General features: G+C 36.1%; 4 protein-coding genes across 6 annotated transcripts; all 4 read left to right on the top strand.

Moving 5' to 3' along the window:
* The first annotated feature begins 1,424 nt into the window (after positions 1 to 1,424).
* Positions 1,425 to 2,918, top strand: LOC109009603. 2 transcript variants are annotated; one of them, XM_018990152.2, is made up of 4 exons: positions 1,425 to 1,534; positions 1,806 to 1,934; positions 2,039 to 2,253; positions 2,412 to 2,918. In XM_018990152.2, the coding sequence occupies exons 2-4, from the start codon at positions 1,845 to 1,847 to the stop codon at positions 2,692 to 2,694; spliced, it is 588 nt and encodes a 195-aa protein (XP_018845697.1). In that variant the 5' UTR covers positions 1,425 to 1,534; positions 1,806 to 1,844; the 3' UTR covers positions 2,695 to 2,918. The 2 variants fall into 2 exon arrangements, with proteins under 2 accessions (XP_018845697.1, XP_018845696.1); XM_018990151.2 differs by having other exon boundaries at positions 1,488 to 1,591; positions 2,412 to 2,891.
* Positions 2,919 to 4,956: 2,038 nt separating this feature from the next.
* LOC109009601 lies at positions 4,957 to 8,098 on the top strand. Of its 2 annotated transcripts, none has more exons than XM_018990148.2 (4): positions 4,957 to 5,163; positions 5,726 to 5,844; positions 6,240 to 6,454; positions 7,592 to 8,098. In XM_018990148.2, exons 2-4 carry the CDS (start codon positions 5,755 to 5,757, stop codon positions 7,887 to 7,889), a joined length of 603 nt encoding a protein of 200 aa, XP_018845693.1. In that variant the 5' UTR covers positions 4,957 to 5,163; positions 5,726 to 5,754; the 3' UTR covers positions 7,890 to 8,098. The 2 variants fall into 2 exon arrangements, with proteins under 2 accessions (XP_018845693.1, XP_018845695.1); XM_018990150.2 differs by having other exon boundaries at positions 4,961 to 5,163; positions 5,706 to 5,844.
* A 1,132-nt stretch (positions 8,099 to 9,230) lies between these two features.
* Positions 9,231 to 20,319, top strand: LOC109009600 (protein arginine N-methyltransferase 1.5). The gene is made up of 23 exons (XM_018990147.2): positions 9,231 to 9,517; positions 10,582 to 10,699; positions 12,187 to 12,296; positions 13,165 to 13,254; positions 13,548 to 13,613; positions 14,626 to 14,705; positions 14,817 to 14,892; positions 14,990 to 15,076; positions 15,659 to 15,743; positions 16,027 to 16,118; positions 16,208 to 16,243; positions 16,878 to 16,946; positions 17,332 to 17,400; positions 17,506 to 17,559; positions 17,678 to 17,752; positions 17,838 to 17,930; positions 18,011 to 18,114; positions 18,363 to 18,411; positions 18,496 to 18,582; positions 18,796 to 18,901; positions 19,204 to 19,291; positions 19,604 to 19,697; positions 19,951 to 20,319. Exons 1-23 carry the CDS (start codon positions 9,380 to 9,382, stop codon positions 20,032 to 20,034), a joined length of 1,950 nt encoding a protein of 649 aa, XP_018845692.1. The 5' UTR covers positions 9,231 to 9,379; the 3' UTR covers positions 20,035 to 20,319.
* A 400-nt stretch (positions 20,320 to 20,719) lies between these two features.
* Positions 20,720 to 24,829, top strand: LOC109009599 (protein starmaker-like). The gene is made up of 4 exons (XM_018990144.2): positions 20,720 to 20,902; positions 21,045 to 21,407; positions 22,235 to 24,201; positions 24,468 to 24,829. The coding sequence occupies exons 2-3, from the start codon at positions 21,055 to 21,057 to the stop codon at positions 24,159 to 24,161; spliced, it is 2,280 nt and encodes a 759-aa protein (XP_018845689.1). The 5' UTR covers positions 20,720 to 20,902; positions 21,045 to 21,054; the 3' UTR covers positions 24,162 to 24,201; positions 24,468 to 24,829.
* The last annotated feature ends 35 nt before the right edge of the window (positions 24,830 to 24,864 follow it).

Raw genomic sequence — 24,864 nt, 5'->3', positions numbered from 1 at the left:
GTGCAGCGCCAGTGATGAGCTTCTGCCAAGAGCTCCTGCCAAGAGAGAGAGAGAGATGAGAGCTTTTGTCGAGGAGGTGTCTACTACTTTACTCACTCAATTTTTGGCCATTTATTTTGACACCTCATGTATTTTATTTTTATTTTTTACTTAATAGTTAATAAAGTCATTATTAGTGTATTGATTTGAAAAAAAAAATTAAAATGATAAAAAAAATCTGAATAAAAAAATTGAAAAAAAATAAAAATATATTTTTAACCTAACGGTAAATTTGAATGGTGCACTCTGAGCGGCAGAGTAGCACCGCTCTAATAATAATATAAAGAAATCAATTAGAGGGACGTAATCATACCAGTACTAAATATGGAGATTTACAGATTATAGTTTTAGAATAATTTTATTTATCGTTCTACACACTACACATTATATTTATTGTAATTTTTTTTCTTATAATAAGTATATGGTGTATGGATAATAAGTAGAACAACTCAATTAGTTTAACAACAATGAAATAAAATAAAAAATAATTTTAAAATATATAAAATCTATGGTATAGAATGATGAATAACATTCCTCGTATAATTTCGGGTCATCATATTTTAAGAAATTTTGTAAGTCTATTATTTAAATATAAAGTCATGCAAAATGCAACATTAAATAATTTGAATTGAAAATGATATAATTCAAGACGAATTATAATAATATTTATTTAACAAATAATGTAGGTTAACGTTAAAGAAGGATATCGAGTAAAAAATAAAGAAACGTGATTATATAATTCCCCGCATGGTACGTACGTACAAAGTTATACTTTGGACTTGCCTAATGATACATCGGCTATTCCAAAAACTAAGTTAATATATCATATGGTCTAAACAACGCAGTTCATAACTTCATTGGAATGTCAGAGAGGAAAGAACAAACCAGAAAGAGCCAAACTGGCCGGAAACAAATTTTGATCACCTAACTATAGTCGGAACTAAATGAAAAATTATAAGGACTTGATGATTTTAATTAAGATGAATATTATGTATAAGCTATTATTCATTTTTTCACTCAATATTCATAACTTTTTTTATAAAATGTGAACGTATTTTTTATTAGATGTGAAAATGCTTTTTATAAAGTATAAAATATGAGGGGATGAATAATAACTAATAAGAAGATTTCTTTAATTAATTGATTGGAGGCTTGCAGGGCATAAAATTAGAGATACAAAATCTCAAAGTACCAACTAATTAACCGTTGATAAAATTAGGAAAAAAAATCTCTTGATTATAAGTCATGACAAGAAACAACAGCTCAAATACAGCTGGCAAGCGTTACGTTGGACTGACAGCCAAGTGGCATCCCATTTTAGGTAAATATCAACAAGATTCTGTATCCATACACTTACAAGTGCCCCAAATTCGAACCCTGAATTTATGCCGACAAATTGCCCATATGCTTAACCTTGCATCCTTTTATTTATAACCAACAAAACCTTGTTAATTTGAGCCCATAGAGAGTCGAGTCCTTGAGAGAGGACGCAGAGGTAATGTTGTTATCTCATTCATTTTACTTTCTCTCCTCTTCTCTAATCTCTTGAACGGTAGGTTTATCTTCTTCTTTTTTTTTTTTTTTTTCCCTTTCTCTGAATCTTCGTTTCAGCATTCAAACTTTCCCACATGTTTTGTTCATTCTGCATATTGTAAAAGATTTATGGTTGGTTTTTTTGAATCGTAAACTTGAATCTCTGCATCCCACTTTCGTTTTCATGCATATATCCTGTTATTAATGTCTGCGATCGATGACCCATTGCACAGGGGCTTCAGCATCCCATTATATATTTGTCATCTTTGAGCATGGCGGTCACTGCAACAAAGATGGCTCTAATTGTGGGCGCACTTGGTTTCATCTCCTTCATGTTCGGAATCTTTGCCGAAACTAAGAAGGTATATATAATATATTCATATGATCTTTCTTATAAATTAAATATAATTGCCGAAACAACCATTACATATGCTTTGATATGTGTATTTAATTGTCCCTTTTATAGCCTGCGAGTGGAACTCCGATTCCCGGAAAAGGTGTGGTGATTTGCAAGTACCCTTCCAGCCCGACAGTTGTTTTCGGTTATCTTTCAACGGCGTTTCTCGTAGCTTCGACGGTGGTGGGATACTTGTCCCTCTTTTATCCTTACAAAGGAAGATCTGTTCCGCAATCCGCGCTGTTCAAAAACTCTACCTTCACTGTCTTCTTCAACATTTCTCTGTAAGTCCAACGATTCTTCTCTAAAGTACGTGTAGTTTCACCATTAATGTATCATCCAGATCCAGGGTGGGTGGTGAACAATGATTTATAAGCGGAGAAAAATAATTTTCTACAAATTGGGTGTTAATTAAGCGAAATTTGTGGGCTCGCGCGATCAGGTTCACGGCGGGACTAGGGGTAGCTTTCCTGTTATGGCCAACAATAGCGGAGCAACTTATCCTGTCACGCAACGTGCATCATAATCTGGAGACCGACTGCCCCACAGCCAAAACAGGTCTGCTGGGAGGTGGAGCTTTTGTGTCCCTGGATTCGTCTCTCTTCTGGTTGGTTGCGCTGATGTTAGCTATCAATGCCCGGGAGGACTATCTAGATGACACGCAGCAGGAACCCATCAATGGCGCGATGGAAATGGCCGAGACACCGCAACGGGCTTATATTTGATTATCCAATATTGTTGGTCTTGACTAATGCTTGCTTGATAAAAAACGAAGATGTCTCGCTGTCGGACATTTGTGATTAGGTTGATTGTACAAGGATTAATTGTTCTGTATACAGGAAGCTGGTGGATTTGTAGCAACTCTCACTGTTAATAACGTACGTCTATCTTCGGCATTTTGCTCATCTCCTCTGTTTTCTTTTCCCGGATATTAGTTCAGTTGCTCATCTATCTTTTCTTTTTTGTGTTTATTTTCCTCCAAACGAAAAAACAACTTGATGGTATAAATACGTAATATGCAAGATGGACGTTTGGAATGCCAGTGATTTATTGAAATTATTAGTTTGAATATATAAAATTTCTCAACACATATCATCTTATTTTATCTGATTATTATAATTTTTTTAAATTTTTATTTAAAATATAATAAATAATTTAATTTTTTTAAATTTTAAATTAAAAATATTATTAAAAATATTTAATTTTATTAAAAAATATCTTATTAAACTGTGTAACTAAACGTAACGGCTTGGGCTGTAGATTTAAGAAGACGTGGAAGTCGAAAAGCCGGCTACTTCAACCTGCCTTGTTCGTTGGATCATCTTATCAATCTTTCTTATCAGCAATCCAATGAAAGTGAAATACAATTGTCCTATTGGGAGTTGTCTTCTGAGTATTTTGTGCCACTGCAATTTTAAAAGAGATCGCAGACGTCTGTAACTAGTTATTCTTGACATGACATGGCTATTTTTGCCGGCCATTAATTTGATTATTTATGATAGTGATAGGTTATTATTTTCGATCATCTATTATTTATAGTATATTTCAAGTTTTTTAATCATTAAAATAGAAATATAATTTTATTAATAATTATTTTCTTAATCATTAAATAAAAAATATAATAAAAAATATATATAAATTAATAAATAAATAATAAAAAAATAGTAACCTAATCATTCTCGGATATTGTTCTTATTAATCGAGGATGATATAATATATATATATATATATATATATATATATACATGAGCGGTTACAGCCCATGTAATACAAAAAAATAGAAGAGGATGATGTTTTTTAAGTTCTGCTTCTTTAAGTAATTTCATCCTTACATATTACGTTGCATAATCACCACAAATTAATCAATTACCATCTCTCTCCTTTTATTTTTAATAATTAAAGAAAAAACTCCCACGATGCCCGGGTTGCCAGTGGTTCTTCTTAATCCTTATAGCATGAAAGGAAAGTGTTCGCAACTTTCCGGTCACAAGTTGCTTTCTTAATTAAAAACAAATATTAAGTAGTTGAGAATATCTAATAATTTTTAAAAAAAATCAAAATTAAAATTTTATTTTCATAAATAAATACCTCTTACAAATCAATTGTGCTAAATAGGTGTTAAAAATGTGATAAAAATAATTGAACATACTTCTTCTCATCAGTTTAACCTTTTATGATTAGTGGTGATTTCACATTTTATTAAATATTGAGTTCATTCTAATTCTACACTTTATCTTATTTAATTAAATATTACATATATTGATAAACCACTCATTGAGAACAAATATAACTCACATGTGAGTAAAAATATTAAAAATATAATATAAATAATTAAATCTATTTATTTCCGTTAATTTAAATTTTTTAGATAAATAATAATTTATAGACATTTTGATTTGGAATTTTGTGCCTATCTCCTTTTACTAGGAAGTCAAAATATATTAGCGTGGAAAGTGGAAATTATCCGTCCGGCTACCCCACTTGCTGATTACTTCATTGATACTGTAGGTATTGGTTTCCATAATATGTAATATTAGATCTATGTTGATAAATTATTATAAATTTACGTGTTGTATTTATTTTTTTCTTAAATTAAGATAAAAAATTAGATTTGACCAATCCTGACGAAGATGTCACATCCACGTAAATCTTATTTATTAAGGTTTAGTTCCGTTTGAATTGATAAGTAATCTTAATTCATTTCATCTCATCATTATAATTTTATTAAATTTTTATATAAAATATAATAAATAATTCAAATTTTTTAATTTTAAAATAATAATATTAAAAATAATATTTTATTCAACTCATATAAAATCATCTCATCTCATTTTAACTTCTATTCAAATGATATCTTAAGCTACCATCCATTACTCTGGACTAAAATTTATCTAATATGGCCAAAAGTGCAATCCAAGATTCCAAATCCAATTAGAATATTAGATTATTATTATTTTTTTATACAATTACAATTAGAATATTAGATTAGATAAAGATAGATTCCAGGAACGACTTTTGAATCTCAGAAACAAACGGAACCAGGAAACCAAGAAAGACTTTTCTATTTAGCCATGTCTATAAGCTTGTGTATGCACTGACTCTCAGAACAAGGAGAGAGCGAGGGAGATAGAGACAGAGAGCGAGGGACTGATCTCTTGCATTCGTTCAGAGCTATTCCCTTTCATCGATCTCAGGTATAACACAGTTATACGAACCCCAACTTTGTAAAATATTCATGTATTTTGTTTAGATATTTGTCAGAAGCCCTGTTCGTTTAAGCAGATTAAAATCCTTTGAATTTTGATAAATTAGATTCAGCGAGAAAAATTTCCCATGATGATGATTTTCTGGGAACTTAAGCGGATGTAGAGCCACTTGAGGGGATGTGGTTTATTTTCATGAGAAAAAGTTTGCCTTTTTAATTTTTTTATTGACGATTACTTATCCTTCCGCATTTCATTCATCTCCGTTAGGTTTGCACTTAGCACAAATAAGATATCTTCAATTTCCTCCTAGAAAACACATCGCGTGGGTATTAGTTCTGTTTTGGATTGAGCAATGAGATGAGATGATTATAGATGAGTTGAATAAAATATTATTAAAAAATTTGTGTGAAAATTTATGAAAAATGATGAGATGAGATTACTCCGAAATCCAAAGCCTTAATCTTACTTTTCTTCATTTCATTATCCGCCCTTTTCTTTTTTTGTCTAATCCGTTTTGGTGGGACTGACAGATCTACACGATCGTTTGCAGTGAATCGGTAGTTCTTCTGTTGGGGGGCAATGGCTGTTTCCGTGAGACTAATGGCTCTCATAGTAGCGTGTTGTGGCGTCGTTTCCTTCATATTTGGAGTTGTTGCTGAAAACAAGAAGGTAAAAAATAGATTATGAGAAAATCTCTGTAATAAAAGGATTCACCATTCCACTGCTCTTTGCTCTATTTGTTTTCTACGCATGGAGAGTAATATACGAGAAAAGAGTTTCGATGTAGCAACTTCGTAAATAGTTTTGAATCCAGGTTTCGAGAATGCTGTTCTTTCACGAGAAGAGAGGCTCTTTCACATATATTTATTTTTCTTTCAGATTTGACTGAAAAAATTTCCCTACAGATTTTTTTATTAAAATATTTTGACTAATTATACCTACTTCTTGATTTGATGTTTTTGTGTAATTGTCTCAACTAAAATCAATAGAGATTTCTACTAATAATTATGTTTCCTTCTTGTTTACTGTCTCATAGTTCTTCTCGTTCTCCATGCTCTATACAGCCAGCGTCTGGAACTCCAATCACAGGGAAAGGTGTTGTTATATGCAAGTATCCATCTGATCCTACTGTCGTTTTGGGGTATCTGTCAGTAGTATTTCTCATTGCAACTACCGTGGTTGGGTATTTGTCACTGTTTTACCCTTACAAAGGAAAATCTGTTCCACAAGCTGCCTTGTTTAGAAGCTCCAACTTTGTTGTGTTCTTCAACATTGCCATGTAAGCATACTTTTCTCAGTTCTCACTGTCCCATACTTTTTGATATTCACATTTTACTCTGATCGCTGGAAGAGACAAAGATTTATCATTCAGAATGTCCAAAGAATTATTAATTTGGATGCCGAAAGGAGTTACTGCACAAAAAATTCTTTATAATTAAAGCAGACCAATACCAAATGTGCAATCCCAATATGTGCACGTGTGTATATTGTTTAATTTTGCTGGCGAATTGGAATTTTGGTGTATGTTTTAACCAACAATAATAGTAGGTTTTAATTGTTATATATCCAACTGAAGGTTATGAAAGTTAATAAAATCTGAATTTCTTATGTTCTGGTTGTTTGAATATGGCTTTGCACCCTGTAAATGTTGAACCCTACAGGGAAATAATTCCTCCCTTCACTCACCATAAATTATATAAAATAAGAGATATGAAACCCTTGGTTGGATGAGAGGACCATCTTTGCCTCTTTCAAATTGCGACCCATTTCTGTTTGGAGGAAAGCTTCATGAAGTAAATTTGATTTCTGTGAAATTGCAGACACTTTTTTTTTTCCAAGTGTAGCACAATGAATCGAATCTATTGATGCTCACTGGGCTGCTCTGTTGCTCTGATCAAGGCACTGGGAAATCTAAAATCCAGTAGCCTTACACCAGCCGTGTTTTCACTTGTGAAATCATCTATTTATCTGTTAGTCATTCCATTATTATGTGCCACTCTTATCGTCCTTATTTCATATGCATATTTTGTTTCAAATGTATTTAGAATAATTTCCCACTATTAGATGGTCAGACTTCTACCCCTGTCAACCCAACTCTTAACCGGTTTGCTATCCTGACAGCAGTTATATGGGTTTTGACTTGGAGCTTTTAGGTCCTTGGTAACCTTTATAGAGAAGGGTTTTTACTGTTATGATAGGCCCACGGGGATTTTTTGAAGATTGTCTTCTTGGCACTCTAGATGACTGACTTCAATACTTCATATTGGAGATGCCATTGGTGCTGGTATCTTATAACGGCTGAAGTATCTTATATTGGAGATTGTCTTGGCTAAACTTTGATGACCACCTTTAATAAAGTGGCTAAAGTATCTTATTGACTCTTCTTTTGTGAATTGGGGTTGGTTACATTACACAGATTTACAGCTGGATTGGCTGCAACTCTGCTATTATGGCCAACGATAACAGAACAGATTCATCTTACACGCAATGTTCATCACAACCTCAATACGGATTGCCCAACTGCCAAGACCGGTCTCCTTGGTGGTGGTGCTTTTTTATCCCTTGATGCATGCCTTTTCTGGTTGGTTGCCCTTATGCTAGCCGACAATGCTCGAGAGGACTACTTTGATGAAACAGAAAAGGACGGTGTTGTGGAAAGAGGTCAGGTTTTCGTAGATGATTATACGCACATACCTGCAAAGGCCAGTGTGTGAAGTATCTGTTGAATATGAGCACTCTTTGGGTTTAGGCTCCTTTAGTTTTCTATGCTTCTCTAGTTTATATATACTATGTCATCAACATCTTTGAACACCTTTATGGCGATTGGAGTTTGGTTGTAAAATGTAAATATTGTTTCGGCCTGGATTCTACTTTGTAGCATGCATAAGTTTGTTACAAGCCAAACTCTTTTATCGTTTTTTCATACCCCATCACAAGTAATAGCCGATTCCAAGTTGGTGGACTTGAGATTTTTGATGTTCATTAGTGGCCATCGGAAATTGACTGCCCAGCGAAGGCTGTGAAAATTCTGGACTTCAAAACAATGGTTTTCGGCTGACCGTGGTGCACTTTTCCAAGGCCTCAGTTTATTCGATCGATGGAAGAATATTAATCCATATTTCATACCCCATCACAAGGATCCTAAACATTTTTTATTATTTTCCATCTCATCTAATTTTCCTAACATTCCCTAATCTGGGTGAGAGGAAAAGTATTAAAGTTTCCTAATTACTCTACCATATTTTATCGGGTAATGTCATATACAGTCTTAGATTTTATCGGGTAATGTCATATACAGTCTTGGAGTGAGTGAGTTATGCTACATACAGTTATTTTAGCGTACTCTTTGTATACTCTAATATGATTGGTCAAAATAATTATTTTATATTAAAAAAAGTGTTGTAATCAATCACATAAATGGAGTGCACAATAAATATGCAAAATTTATTGCATATAGAATTTTTGATATGCATATATTAATATATGTGTATTGACAAGTTCGTTTATAATGTATTACGTACGTAGATCCCAATCAATATGAGAATTTCAAAATTACAAATAAGAAGTTGGTTTCAAACAATCTAAAATTATGAAGAGTTATTCTATTAATATTAAGTTGACGTGTAAAACATACCATTTACATCACTTAATTGATAAAATTTGATTTGTAAAATTTAATATTTAAAATTTATATTCCAAATCAAATCATGCCATATAAATACTTTAACATACCTGGTTGATAATAGAATTTTTCAAATTACAAATGAGGGTATAATCCTAGTATTTAATATAACGATCAAGAAAATTTTTGAAGGCGATATTGCGAGCAGAATGGTTTTTTTGTTGTTGTTGTTCATCATCAAATTAGGGTTGACTAATTTGGACTTAAGGATTGGGCTGGGCTTCCAGTTAATCTCAAATTAGGGTTCATTAAATGGGCTTAAGGGCTGGGCCGAGCTTCCAACCGAGTCGAACCCCCACCCACCTGGTTGCAATATCAGTTGGGTGAAACCCGCCTACTAAGCCATGCCCAAAACCCTAGTTCTCGGCTCCTATTTATACAGAGCATGAACGTTTCCATATAGGGTCAATAAAAACCCTACTAAAACCCTCTCGGCTTGGCGCCTTTACATTCATACCTCACCATTCCCCTAGGAACCCAAAGAAACTTCTCCCTGTCTGTGTGTGATTGAAGGTGAAGAAAATGCCGCTAGGGGAAAGGAATTGGGATAAGAGCGAATCTCGGTACTGCGGGGTGGAGACGGAGTTCCATGATGACATGCCTCAGCTTTTGGCTTACAACATTTCTTCTGGTGGCTTCGATTTCGTCGTGGCTCCTCTGGTTCGTACTATTATTCTCGTTCGCAATCGTTTCTAGCCTTAGTGCATTTTTATATTCGCAGGAGTTTTAAAATCGATGATAAATCATTTTTCAATCTGGTTTATGCTTATTAACTCACAATCTGCACGCAAATGAAGTGAAAAATTGAGAGTCGGGCTAAAATCATTGTCCACTCCGGCGTAAGCTTATGCACTTGTAAGCTCCTTGTACATGGAGCTTATATATTATGTGAATATGGATATATATGTAGTGACTAATTAGCACCTAGGTAGATCGCGTTATGTGTACTTGCATATAATTTATGGTGGCCAATTAGCCACTCACATAGCAGCTCAATGCTGAAGATTTTGTGTGAATGGTCAGTAAGCTCACCTAAAAAAACTCTTTGTTAATGGCCTTTGATGGTGTAGCTACTGGATTATAGAGTTTCACCTTCGGGCTGTTAGCTACATTCATATGAATATTTACTTCTGCCAGGGTTTTGATAAATTGTAGTCAGCAATGTGTACGATGGCAAGTACATTTTGCTTGATTCAAGTGATAGGAAGAAGAAGGTTTGTGTTGGAGGCACGAATTATGATTCTTGATAGGAACTAATTGAGGCACTTTATGCTACTTCAGTTACATGTTAGCTTTGTAATGCTGATGTTGTGCGTGCTTGGTTATTTGACAAGAACTTAGATGCTTTATTTGCTTCCGGTGGCCAATTAGCCAATCACATATTGCCTCATGGCTGCTGTTTTATGTGAATGGTCAGTAAGCTCACCAACAGCGTAGTGTGTTGTCAGCCATTAAGCTGTGACACCAAGGTCTGGTTTCACTTTTTGGCTGTCAACTACATTCTTGTATGTGAAATAATCTCTCTATGGCGTCGTTGGAACCTAATTATTTATGTTAGGGCTACCTTCTGTTGTGTTTTGATCACACACATGCACGCTCTTCTCTATTGTCAAAGTTAAAACTACTGCAAGTCAGATTCGATTTTGACTTGGTAATAAAAGACATTTTCCTGTATATTTGAGCACCCAATGCAAGTTACATATTTATATGGAATCATGGTGTAGATGGATCCTTCTTATCGGCCAAGCTTAATGGGAAAAGACTGTGGTGGATCTGGTGTTCTGCCATTTGCTGGGTCAGACTTGGTTTTGAGCCCTTCCCAATGGAGTAGCCATGTTGTTGGTATGAAATGTTCTGGACCACTTGCAGATCTACCGTCTTATCTCAAGATCAGTTTAACATTTGTATTCTTTTTTCCCTCTGGAAAAATGTTTGTTGGATTAATCTCATTTTTGAGTTGCCACTTGATATATGCTAGACTAGGTTCGACCTATATAGATTCTTGGTTTTCTGTTTTTAATTGTTCATTGTGGTGGATAGAAGGGCATTGACATACCGAATGAGAGAACTCGGTAGATTATTAATCATTGATGGAAATATATTGGAGTGGACTCAAGTATGGGTATCACTATCTCTGATTTTGTACTTGGTGCCAGCATGAATTTTGCATAAGTTACATGGATTGGCCAGTTTGGAGAGAGGTCCCACTTTGTTTGCTTTGGTGCTTGTTGTTGGGGAGTAGACAGACAATTTAAATGTTTGGTCCAGACAATTTTCTGGCATGGTATCATATATTTCACCCCTTGCAAAAGCCACACTAGGGCCACTACAAGAAATTGAGAGGGTTGTTAATGTGTTAAGTTGACATGCATGGTTGGCCCACCTTCTGTCTAGCAAGTAAAGGTTTTGGACTGTATGGTTTTGAAAGATGTACACAATTCTGTTATCAAATTTATTAGATATTTTTTTTGAGTATGTGCTCCCTACTCCAGAAGACTGTGGAATGATCCTCTATTCTATTGCATTATCTTTACAATAGATTTTGCCTTCCATTTAATTTCTTTCTTTTACTTCAATGGTCCATTGTAATAGATTTTAACGATCTAAGTTACTCATGTATATGTCTTGTGTACTTTGCTATGCCTATTATTTTATGAATAAAACTTCCTGATTACCTATATATATTTTTTATAAAAGACTTTAACGGTCTAAGTGTTCATGAATTTCCTGTAGCAGCTGTCAATCAAGCATAGGCGTCTCTCTTGTATATGTCCAGTGTACATCGGCTATGCCTACTATTGTCATCATTAAAATCTTTCTTACTTCGGGGAAAAAAAAAGAAAAGAAAAATGATTTCTTTCTTCCACTAGGCTATATATAATACACATAGGTTTACTGATGATCAATGGAAAATATATAAACCTTCATTATCGACACCAAAAGTTCCGTTTGATTAGTTAATTTGTTACTTTTTTCTATTGTGATGAAAAGGCTCACTGTGCAAATTTTATGATCTGGGCCATTATTAACTGAAATATGGTGAGACCTTATTAAGAATGCCCTTGAATTACTTATCAAAATGAATGTCGAATTCATTTTTCAGCCTTCTGCTGTCATCTAATGGAGTTTTACTGGTTATTGTGTGCTAAATGCTGTCGGGGCTGAGCTATTTGTATTTATACCTTGATCACGTATTTTCAGTGAATTAATGGACCTTTTAAGAGAGTAACTTTATATACTTTCATTATTGTAATTTGTGTAGTCTTACTGCGTCAATTTGGTTTGTAAACCTTAACTCCCTAAAAAAGTAGGCTCTTAATTCAATGCAGGAAAAGTTAGCCCATGGATTGATTTGGACTCGGAGGACGAGATCCTTCGAATCGATTCCGAAACCACTCTGAAGCAAGAAATAGCTTGGGCTTCTCATCTCTCCCTTCAGGTTTGCATGATGTTGATAGTTTTTCGGTTATTGATGCACGCCAATGTGTATGATTGACTCGAGAACTGTTCCTTTTTTGTACAAACTATCTTGCTCACCTAAGTATCTATTTACAGGATACTTTGGAAGGGCCACCTAACTTTCGTACTTTTATTAAACACCCCACCTCAATTGAATAACATATTGAAGGTTTTCCCCAACTGAATTGTGGCCTGAAGCTGTAGGTCTGTAATATGGGGAAAGTGAATGCATATAAGAGATATATGAACACGTTACTTGGGTCCTGAACTATTAGCTTTTGCAAGAAAGTCTCTATGAATTTGAGGAAGTAGATGTGTTTGCAAACTGATTGACATGGGACCGGAATCAAGTATTGAGGCTGGTTGATGAGACCAATAATTTATTTAGAATGTGTCTAAGACATGAATCAATATGGTCTAGGGGTTGGCTCAAGTGATAAAGGCCTTTGGCTTGAGGGTTTGCTCCCCCCCGGTCTAAGGTTGAAATCCCCTTGGGTACAAACAATCTCTATGGGCCATCGGACTGGAGGATTTTTCCCTTGAATTACCCGAGGTGCACTTGTGGGAAACTCTTTGCCGAGGGCCTGTTCACCCCTGGGATTAGTCGGGATGCTGTACCTGGACACACGGTGCCAATAAAAAAAAAATAATATGGTCCTTGCATTATGTATTATGATTTCATACTTTGACGTGTGGTTTGTACGATATGTATCTTTCACTTTATATAAAATTGTGTGTACACACACAATCACGTAAACATAACATCTACGCTCACTTATGTATATTTGTATATATACACTTCTGTGATTGAAGACTTATGTTTTTCAATGCTCACTTATATCCTTCAGGCATGCCTTCTTCCTGCTCCCAAGGGGACATCCTGTGCTAATTATGCTAGGTGTGTAAATCAGATATTACTTGGCCTGAACAATATGAAGGTGCCACTCTTAATCCTTATATATACATATTCATATTTATACACACATTCTTAATCCAAATTTATATATATTTTTAATTTATATATAGTTGATAACTTTTTGCTCTCTCTTACTAGGTGTATCTATTGTATACGCCTTGTGTAAAATAGATTGCGATACCCCTTAAGGGTATCTATGTACAAATGGTATACGTAGATGGTGCCTTTTTGCTCATTAATGAAATTATCTTCTTTATCAACAAAATCTTATTCGTATACCATCATTTCTCTGTTCTCATTACTTCCATTTTGAAGTTGTGGCTAAGGATTCCTTTGTTGAAGACTGATGATGACTCAATCGATGTCAACTCAATTCATCCGGTGAGTAGTCCCCTCCAAACCATGACTATAAATTTGTGGCATGTCTATTTCTCATTGTTTGTGTTTTGAAATGAAGAGTTGCCTTTGGTGGAGAGCTTGCTTTGTGCTTATGTTGTGTTTGGAACTGGGTGCAGTGGCTAAATGTTTTATTCTGCAATGTCCTCTGCATGAACTTAAGGCCTTTTCCCTTTCCAACCATTTTTTGGTTTGTGGCTGATTCTACCTCATATATCTTGCGTACTTTTTAATATTCTTAGACTCTTATTAGAGTTATGAGGTTATTTTTAGAAGCTATTTGGTGATAACTTGCTTTGTGCTTGTGTTCGTGTGTCTGGACTGCACACAGTAGCTTGTGATACCTCTTTATGATAAGTGATAAGGGTAGGTGGTGTATGGGATCCCATGTTGCTTGGGAAGAACCTTTTTTTTATTTATATATATATATATAATGTTCCAATGAGATTCCAATTGTATCATTGACCAGTTCTTTTGGAGTATAGACCATGTGACTTGGGCCTTCCATTGGGGCGTTCCAAATGTATGAGATCCCACATTGCTTGAAAATGAGAAGTTCTTGCTCTTTATAATGTTCCAATGTGGCTCAAGTTGTATCATTGACTAGTCCTTTTGGATTATAGGCCATGTGTCTTGGGCCTTCCATTGTGGCATTACATAGCTAAACTTTTTACTTTATGCAATGGCCTATGCACAAACTTCAGGCTTTTTTGTGTTTTTGATCATTATTTGTTTGAATGGCTGATTCTACCTTATCTATATTGCCTTTTTTTAATATTCTTAGATATGAGGCTAATTTTAGTACCGTTTTCGACAATTTTATCGGCCATTGCCTGAATGGTGAAAAAGTTGAAAACAACCACGAGAATGATGATTTACTTTCTTAAGAACGGTCTTTTTAATTTAGAAACATTCCAAGGCCTGAAGGTATTAGAAATTGCCAAGACATTTGTTTAAGATGCTGATTATATTTTATTAACTTCTGTTTCTGCCACAGGTTGATTCGTGGGAATTGTGGAATTCATTTCGTATGCTTTGTGAACATCACAGTCAGTTATCAATTGCCCTTGACATCTTGTGAGCTAAAAGCCTACGATTTATAGAATTTCTTTAAGGCTACTTTTGATGTGATTTTGCACCAGAATACAGCTTTATTATCCTCTACTAATTATACATGCTGTTCATTAGGAGTTCAATACCTTCGGCAAACTCACTAGGACGCTGGTTTGGAGAGTCTGTTAGAGCAGCGATTATGGATACTGATGTATGTCTGTAAGTCTTATTTTTGTGTCTTTAAAAGATTGTGCATGCTGCTTGTTACTTCACATATGTGATGTGATGTGATGTTGTTGCTTTGCCAGTCTTTTCTAACGAATGCACGTGGCTATCCTTGTTTATCAAAGCGCCATCAGAAGCTAGTTGCAGGGTATTTCAACCATTCTGTACAGGTATCTAGAACATGGTTCAAACTTATTTTCCTGTGAATATATTTTCTTCTGGATTCTGCTCATCCTCACACAGTATAAGAATCCTTAGTCCTTGAATCTCAAAAATATCTCGTTAAGTTTTATTTTTTTACATTTCCTTTTCTAGGTGAGACTGATCACATTGCAACTTGGCATATTTGTTTTTTTTTTTTCATGTTCTGTATTTTTTCAATTCCCTACTTGTAAAAAAAAAAAATCTTTTCAATCCCCTAAACGAAGGAGGTTGACTTCAGCCAAGCCATCCCTTCTTATGAAACGGCTGTGGAGATTTCCAAAGTAAAAGTAAAAGCCATAGTGCTCATATTTGGCTTTTAAGTACCTTCTGTGGAATTTACTGGCATTAATTGGACCGTTCTGTTTGATTTTTATTTCAAAAAGTCTCGATCAACCCAATATCTCTTTTGATTTTGTCATCATGGTTTTAGATGTAGAAGTTGATGATATTACGTACACCATAGGTGTTGCATGGGAACAATCACTATGTAAATGGTCCTCTTGTTATTTGAAATTCAGTCATTGCATTGAAGTACTTTCTTTTCTTAGATAGTTGTTTCAGGAAAACCCATACACGGTCTTCCAAGTGGTGGTACAGATTTAGCTGCTGATCATAATGATAGAAATTTTGATGGTGAGTCCCTACTTCTGGTCGATAACTGCATAGTGCTGAATTCTGTTGGCAATTGTTTTAGTAATTATTTCTTGGAGATTGAAATAGAGATGGTTCAATTGAACAATTGATATCTTCCTTGTTTTCTTTATAAGATTCTAATGATTGACTACTGTTATTCATAGTAGTTTATGACTTAATGTGTCATTGTGGTTATCTTGTTCTTATATCCTTTATTGTTTCTATCCATGATTGTCCATAGATCATATATGTTGTACGGTTTCTAAGTGTTCTTAACATTCAGCTGTACAGAGACATCCACTGAGGCCATACTTGGACTACATTGGTTATCTTTATCAAAAAATGGATCCACTTCCTGAGCAAGAAAGATTTGAGGTAGCTTGTTCTCTCTCCATCTCTCTCTCTCTGCAGCTCCGGATTAAGTCTCCCGTTATTTTCTTTTGACATCTTAATTTGTACTCTAGCTTGGTTACAGGGACTTTTTACAGTCACCCTTGCAAGTAAGTTTTCTCTGCCTAGTGACATTCTCTTGTATTTCCTTTTGTGCAGTATTCTCTATTACACAAGTTTAGTGCTTGTTTGTATAAAGGTAATTGATAATCTGTTGCCTCATTGTGAGTTAGATAGTGCTTTCTGGACTTACATCTTTACTCTATTTGGAGTACATTAGGCCATGCCTTGAATAGTGGAGGATCTCCTGCCGTGTTGGAAAGGGCTGTTTGGTGCCCATCGTTGTGAAGTTTTAGGAAATCGGTCCATCTTGCCCAATGTGGTCTATTTAGAGTAGAAAGAAATGACCGGAGCTTTGAATATTGTGATGAACTTGTGAAAGGGCTTAAGACTTTTTTCCTCAAAACCCTTTTATCTTTGGGTGGCTGCTTATGTTTTAGCTGTAATACCTTGTTTGAGGATTTTTTTCTTCTTCCACCTTTTTCTGTTTAGGTGTATGCCTTTGTATTCTTCCCCAGCTGATGATTTGAATCTCTTCTTCAATTTGAATAAAGTAGTACTTAAAAAAAAAAAAGTTTCCTCCTTTTAGGAATAGTTAATCCTACGTTGTCATTCATGTGTGGTAATTTTAACCCACTCATAGTGGTTAATACAAGCTGGATGTTTTCTGTTATTTATATGCAGCCTCTCATGGATAACCTTGAGGCTCAAACCTACGAGACATTTGAGAAAGATGCAGTGAAATACATTCAGGTATATTTTGTGAGTTCTATTTTCAACAAGTTTATCTTTAAATGTTGCTGTTGTTAATTATAAAAAAAAATGTTGCTGTTGTTGGCAATCCTGTTAGGCAATAATTCCTGTCAGTAGTAAGTGGACAGATTATGGTTATTATTTTTAAGAGAAATGATATTTGCAGTCATAGTGTGCAAGTGCCGTGCACTCCTTTTGAAAAAAGTAAGTAAATATGAGACCTATATTCAAAAATTAATTTTTTAATAGTGGACCACACTCTTGCACAACCCATGACTGTATCTAGCATTACTCTATTTTTAAAAGGCAGTATGTCATAATTACGACAGTGGAAACTAGTGATATGTTTGTTTGAATTAATACGTCGTGCGCTTACTGCTTGTAGTACCAAAGGGCAATTTGCAAAGCTTTGCAAGATACAGTTCCTGAAGAAAAAGCATCAACGTTAACCATTGTAAGCAACCCACCATCTTTTCATGATTTCATTGATTTTAATAAGCAAATATAATGCAGTTGGTATCTGACATCCATTGCGTCATTGTTTTTCTTGTATGCCTAGGTATTGATGGTTGTAGGAGCAGGGCGAGGACCTCTTGTCAGGGCATCGTTGCAGGTACATTCATATAGCTTCTGCATATTCAAATGTGGCTGTCACGTCTTTAGACTGCATGCTACATGGTGAGATCTCTTTTTTTATGTTATATTCTATATTTTTTCCTCTTCATACATAGGCTGCTGAAGAAACTGGCCGCAAGCTTAAAATTTATGCTGTGGAGAAAAATCCAAATGCAATTGTTACACTACATGTGAGTTAATTATATTTTGTATTGCAACCTTTGCTTCTTTGCCTTGGTGCCCTTTTTACTAGCAATCTTATATTTCTTGGAACAGAGCTTAGTCAAACTAGAGGGCTGGGAAGACACTGTTACCATAATTTCTAGCGATATGCGTCACTGGGATGCCTCCGAGAAAGCTGACATTTTGGTAAGGGCATATTACCTTGAATCTATTTTTTATTTCCTTTGATGCCTGCTCATTTTTCTTTGCCTTATGTTGGTTCTTAGGTTAGTGAACTCCTAGGTTCTTTTGGTGACAATGAGCTTTCTCCTGAGTGCCTTGATGGAGCCCAGAGGTTTTTAAAGGACGATGGGATTTCAATACCATCTTCGTAAGTATATTCTCTAAAGTCTAGTATTTTCATACTTATGAAGAAATATGGGAGTGTTATATTTTATGAATTTATCGTACCAAGGAAAATCTGAATGGGTTATGTGCTTGCTTTGCTTAATGGTTGTCATGCGAATGATGATAGATAAACTCATGCCATACAGCTGGCAAGACAAATTTTTTGTGTTGCAATATTTTTATTTTAATATCATATGCTTCTTTTATGAAATTATAATAGGCTTTTTTCAGGTACACAAGTTTCATTCAACCAGTGACAGCTTCAAAGCTGTACAATGATGTACGCCGCTTGTCCTTGTGCTTTAAAATTTCCACAATTTCCTGATTCAAGTATTTAATTTAAACTTTTGTGGTTATGTGGCAGGTTAAGTCACATAAAGATCTTGTGCACTTTGAAACTGCTTATGTTGTCAAACTGCACAATGTAGCTAGGCTTGCGGCTTCTCAACCTGTGAGTATTTATTTTTTATGCACATACTAACCCTAGTGTGCAAACATTTTTTCGCCCATCTTTTCTGCTAAATTCGCGGGGCTCACCGAAATATGTTTTTTTTTTTTTTACTAATTCGATCGATACATTCTTTATACATTTTCAAACAACTGTCATTTTATGTGCTGGTCTTTTCTTCTCCATGGTTTCAGTAACTTTTTTCCACTTGCATAGGTCTTTACATTTACTCATCCAAACAAATCATCCAAGGGGAGCAATCAGCGTCACAAGAAGCTTCGCTTTGAGATACCCAGTGATACTGGATCTGCCATGGTGCATGGTATGTGATGGCTTGGTTTGTCTCTCTTCTGTATCTGAAGATAAAATGTCCAGATGAATCATATCGCCACGAACTTGGTTTTATCAACTTGTGGGAGTCCACCACAGGACCCTTTTTACCACCTAAGCCAGGACCTTGGGGGTATTTTGCATGCAATCTGCCATTTTATATTTCTTTTGGTGTGTTTATTTTTAATATGGCAACCCCTAATGGCACTCATGGTGTTGGAGAAGAATTTTTATCTTCATTTTCCACAGAAATTTTCAGATTGACCTCTTTCATGCACCCACCTTAATTTACAGGATTTGCTGGCTATTTTGATGCAACATTATATAAAGATGTACATCTCGGCATTGAACCATCAACAGCAACACCAAACATGTTTAGCTGGTATGGTTCTTGATTCTAATTTCCTTTTACGTGTGGGGTACATTTTTACATTTAGTTTTCAATCAATAACATATAATTCAAGTACCCACCCCTCTTCTGTTATCAAGTAGAGTCCTGTATTTTTTTCCCGGGCTGTACAATGTGCTGGGGAGCTCAATTATTAATGTGAAATATTGGCCATTGTTTTACTCAACAAAATAAAAAGAAAATAAATTTTTGCACGTAGTTTACACAGAATACGTACTATACATGCTGAAGAAAATGAGGCGGCACTTCTGAATTACCTGTTGGTTGTGAACTTGTGTTATTCAGGTTTGCTATATTTTTCCCGCTGAGGACACCTGTAATTGTGCATTCTGGTTCAACTCTAGAAGTACATTTTTGGCGTTGTTGCAGTCCTACCAAGGTGAATTTTTATTACATTTGCTGTCTAGGATTCGTTAATTTTTTTTATTCTTAGACTTATCGTCAGTGGAGTAATGAGTTAATCATGAAAACTAAGAATGCAACTTTCATTGTCATGCATAGTTAAATTATAAGGATAGCTGCTCTCAAACTGTCGTCCAAATAACAATGCCAGTATTTGAGCAGAACAGATAATAAGTTGGGATAATTTCTGATGATGGGAACTTTGGTTTGGTTTTTGTGGAATGAGGCAGGTTTGGTATGAATGGTGTGTTACATCTCCCTGCCCCTCGCCTATTCACAACAGCAATGGACGTTCATACTGGGTCGGCCTATAAAGATTTATATGTTGATATTTGAACCATGGCATGTTCGAGAAGACGCCGTTCCGAGGTTCGCTATAGGGAGGAGATGATATTATTGTCATATGTGAAAGATATAAGCACTGTCGTGTGGTTACTGTGCCTCGGACCTTGTTGATGTAACAATTCTCTGGAGGTCGCCCCATTTAGGGGTGCTTTTAATTTTGTATCCATAATCTCAATCATTGGTAACGTAAAATACGTAAGCCACCGTGTTGTACTATTCTTTTTCTACGGTTATCGTGTTTCTTTTTACAAAAATCCATTCACACGTAAAATAATCGACATCGGTTGACCTTTTTCTTTCGTTTAATCTTCTGCTGAAAAACAGAATTGAATAATTCATTATTATTATTTACAAACAGTTAACTATTATTCACAAATTATTAATTATTTTATTACTATTTACGGGATTCCTTTAAAGATGCTTCGTGGTTTCAGGAGTCCATTTTTTTTTTTTTAGTGATGATAAACGTGGAACTTTTTATATTACTTTATAAGTTACTTCGTAAAAATATTATTCCATCTATCATTTTTCTTTTGTCATTAGTAAGATAGGGGCTTAGGCTTTCGAAATTTCTGTGTAATATCCGGCCCAGTAGGCCCGAAACCCATCCCTCTGGTTATTAAGGAGATAAAAAAGTGCAGCGCTTTTGAGGTTTCATTTTTACCCCTTCTTTCTCCCTTCCCGACGCCTCTCCCCTCTATTCCCTTGCCCAGCGCTCTCGTTCCATCCCTCGCGCCCTCTCTCTTCTCTCCGGCAACCCCTCTTTTTCTCTCCTCTGCGTTGCGCACCCCCGCGAGTTATCCAGCGCCGCAGCCTCCCGTTCGTGGTCTGTCGCCGGTAAGTACCCCCGCCCGTCCCTCTCTCGTTCTCTCTGACTCCTCGGTCTCTCCCTCTCCGTACGGTTTTCTCTCTCTACCTCCGCGTGTCCCTCATCATTTCAAACTTGGATCTAACTTTGTTTTTGATTGCTTGGACTAAGAGGGGCCGAGATGTACAACGGAATAGGGTTACAAACCCCGAGAGGGTCCGGGACCAATGGATACATACAGAGCAACAGGTTCTTAATCAAGTCAAAGACTGGGAGGATCGCCGAAACCACCAAGGGATTTGAGGAAAACCAGGGCACGGCTGGTATCACCAGGAAGCCAAACAAGGACATTCTTGAGCATGATCGCAAGCGTCAGATCGAGCTCAAGATTGTTTTACTCCAGGATACACTTGTAGATCAAGGTTACACTGACGCTGAGATTGCAGAGAAGCTTGAGGATGCCCGGAAGACTCTGGAAGGCGCCGCAGCCACCTATCAGGATGGGCCCACCGCCATTGATGTGGCTAGCAATAAGTAATTTCACTCTTTTCAGTTTTTCAAGTTCAGAAAGTTGAAGCGATTTGTTTTTTCACCTTCTTACATCCCGCAGTTGCTTGTGTACTAATAGTTTGTGTTAATTTTTAAAAAAATGCTGGTTTATGGCTGATACTGGTATGCGTTTTCATGATATATTAACAGTAAATAATGGACTAATAAGATTAGTGTGGTACGATGTAACACTCACCAAAATGTTAGTATAGCGTGCTATTGGAATAAACTGTTTGGCCCTCTTGGCAGCAAGGTGTAATGAATGAAGGCTTAATTTTTTATCCAGAGCTGGGGTTCAGTTGGGAATTTGTGTTTCTGACTTCTAACTGCAAAGTTCTCTTTCGAATAACTTTCATTTATTTATCTCATTTTTATGTTTTTACGTCTGTACATCTATAATTATTTCCTTAATGGATTTTCAAATGGAGCAGACTTGAGATCTCGCTTGTTATATTAAGCACAGGTATATTGCGATAGGCCCTTTCTTTTGTGCTTGCTATTCATCTATTTAGATCTGAAATGGCAGGTATGTGTGCCAGGAGACAAGGTTTGTCGTGTGAGGCTACATGTAACTTTGTGTATAAATTAAAAAAAAAAAAAAATCTGAAATAGGTTTTTTCTTAGAAAAAGAATTTATGGTAAGCTTCAAGGAAGAATTATTCTGTCCTGTAAATAAAATCCCGCAAAATAAAAGAAGAATGCCTTAAAAAGTAGTTCTAGCTATACTTACCACCATGATTTTTAGTAGGTTTATTTTTCTAGCTTTCAATGATGGGCATTCTTTGAGAGTTTTGTGCTTTCATTTTTACCAGGCTTTCAGAGACACAGACCCACCAAATTGCTGCTAGAAAAGAGAAGCAGCTGGAAACATTAAGAGCTGCTTTTGGGATTTCTGCACCGGAACTCGATGAACACAATATTGAAGGGAATGATGATGCAAGAGATGGCCGAAAAAATGTTCCTAGTGACAATATCAAGCGTGAACATGCTTTTCTAGATAGAGAGTTTAGGTCGAAGAAAAATATGGAGGAAGATCAGAAAGTTGAAAAAGATGATAAGAAAAAGGGTGTTAAAGAATCTGGGCGCCACAAGAAGGAAGAAAGTAAAAGGAGAAGGCATGAGACTGATTCTTCTGATACAGATAGCAGTGGGAAACATGCAAAAGGTCTTCAAGCGAACCACCACAGAAGTAATAGGTGGAGTGATCATGAAAGTGATTCTGACATTGCTATTGATAAGAAGCACAAGCCTTCAAAGAAGCACAAGAAAAGCAGGGTGCATGACAGTGATGATTCGGATTCTGCCACGCATTCTGGTGAGAATGTCGATGTGCGCAAGACGTCAAAGAATAAAAAGAAAAGCAGGGTGCGCTACAGTGATGATTCTGATTCTGATAGGTATGTTGGCAAGAAGCACAAGACCTCAAAGAAGCACTGGAAGAACAGAAAGCATGATAGTGATGATTCTGATTCTGATTCTGATTCTGATTCTGCTACCGATGAGGATGGCAATGGCCATGAGAGTCCCAAAAAACAGGCCAAGTACAAGAAGTCAAGTAGGAGGCATGGTTCTGATGATGATTCTGATTTTGATGAAGGCTCACCTAAGCGGCGAGGTCAGAATGGGAATCAACAAATACGAACCAGTGGAAGACATGACTCAGAGGATGAAGCTGATGATACCAATAATGAAGTAGAAGAGAAAAGAATTCAACTGGAGAAAGAGAATAATCAGCATAGTAGAGGCCGATGGAAAGAGGGAGGAGAGTCTGATGTGGAAGATCTAAAAAAAAGCAGCAATGGTAGACATGGGAAAAGAAGCAGAATGAATGATGTGGTTGATGAAAATGATTTTGAAAGAGCAAGTAAACATAAAAGGGAAATAACAGATAAAAGTCTGAGAAGTCGGAGGCATGACTCTGATGCTGATGATGATTTTGGTACTGGCACAGATGAACAAATAAACAAGGGTAGAATTAGGAGGCACAATACTGATGAGGACTATGGTGTCAGTTATGATAGGAGAAATGCTAATATGACTGCAGGGAAACATAAAACAGTTGAAGAGGCTGCAGTTTCTCTAATCGATGACATTGATAATGGTCTGTACAGATCAAGGAGAGATACTATCAATAGATCCAGATACAGGAGTCAAGAAGTCATGAAGGGGAAGAGGAATCTTGATGATGGAAAAGAAGATGGGCAGCCTGACTCAAAGTTATCAAGTCGCAATTATGTGAAAGAGGCAGAGCACGCTGGGGAGCAATGGAAAGACTCTAAAATCGGGTATGAATTGAATACCAGAGAACACTTGAGCAAGGATGATCATAAGAGGGACACAAGGCTTAGATCTGTGAGACAGCATGACAGCGAAACTGTTGAACAGGGTGGCAGAAGTTATAAAAAGGATGATGAACCGCAACGCATCAGTAGAAAGGATGACCGGGAGCATGAGGAGCTTGGGGGAAGGGGAAGACAAAGCAGATATGAAGAGGAGCATAGAGGGAGAAAGCACAGAAGGGATGAAGATTATGAATATACAAGGCATGAGAGGGCTAATGCAGAGCAGCGAGGTGGAAATAGAAGGCAGGCAAGGGGAGAGGAAGAAGAGCAAGAAAATAGAAGTCATGAGATGGACAGACGTATGGATTACTCCAAGAGAGCAAGATATGATGATTTGCGATCAAGCGAGAGAAAAAGGTATGATGACAGACGTGATGATGACAGAGCCAGGCGCTGAGAATAATACTGCCATTTATCTTGGAGTTGCAATGCCGATGGTGAGTTTAGTATCCTCCCTTGAAATCTATTTACATGCATTGCTTGTTAGAATGTTAGGAAATTTACCTTTAGAGGTTTTTTTGAAGACCTTGTCCGAACTTTGGGTATTTTATGCACGTTTAGCTTGAAGATCCCGTATGGCTGGAACAATTTTGTTATCTATAAAAGCTCAAATTTAGAGGGCTGGGCTGGGGTTTCCAACTGAATTTTGCGGTTTCCAATGGTCGTATTTGGTGGTTTTCTGAATTTCAATGTGTTGTTACAGTGCTTTGTCACATCGAAGGTGCTTAAAGAAGCTGTCGCCAGAGAGATGCTGAATCCTACATGCAGAGGGCTTACGGAGGTTGAAGATTCTCAACTCCAATGTACCAGACGATGGGCTATGTAGAAGTTTGAAACGTGGTAATATATCAAAACTTGGTACTCTGATCATTTCTTACTTTTCCGACCCCCTCGCGTACACTTTGAACAAGTTTGCAAGTAGTGTTCTTTTCATTGTAATGATGTGAAATGGGATTTTACTTTATAAACCTTGTCTTGATTATTTACCAGGAAGCTGATAAGGATCTTATCCAGTGTTTTTTTGGTTTTATGATTAGAAATATCATGCTTGATCCTGTTATAGAATTAGAGTCTATTTATCCCATCGGAAGGGATTTTCT

The sequence above is a fragment of the Juglans regia genome, chromosome 11 (assembly GCF_001411555.2).
Source record: "Juglans regia cultivar Chandler chromosome 11, Walnut 2.0, whole genome shotgun sequence".
NCBI classification, from domain to species: Eukaryota; Viridiplantae; Streptophyta; class Magnoliopsida; order Fagales; family Juglandaceae; genus Juglans; species Juglans regia.
Note: the sequence above shows the minus strand (reverse complement) of the source record. Positions and strands in the feature narration are given on the sequence as shown.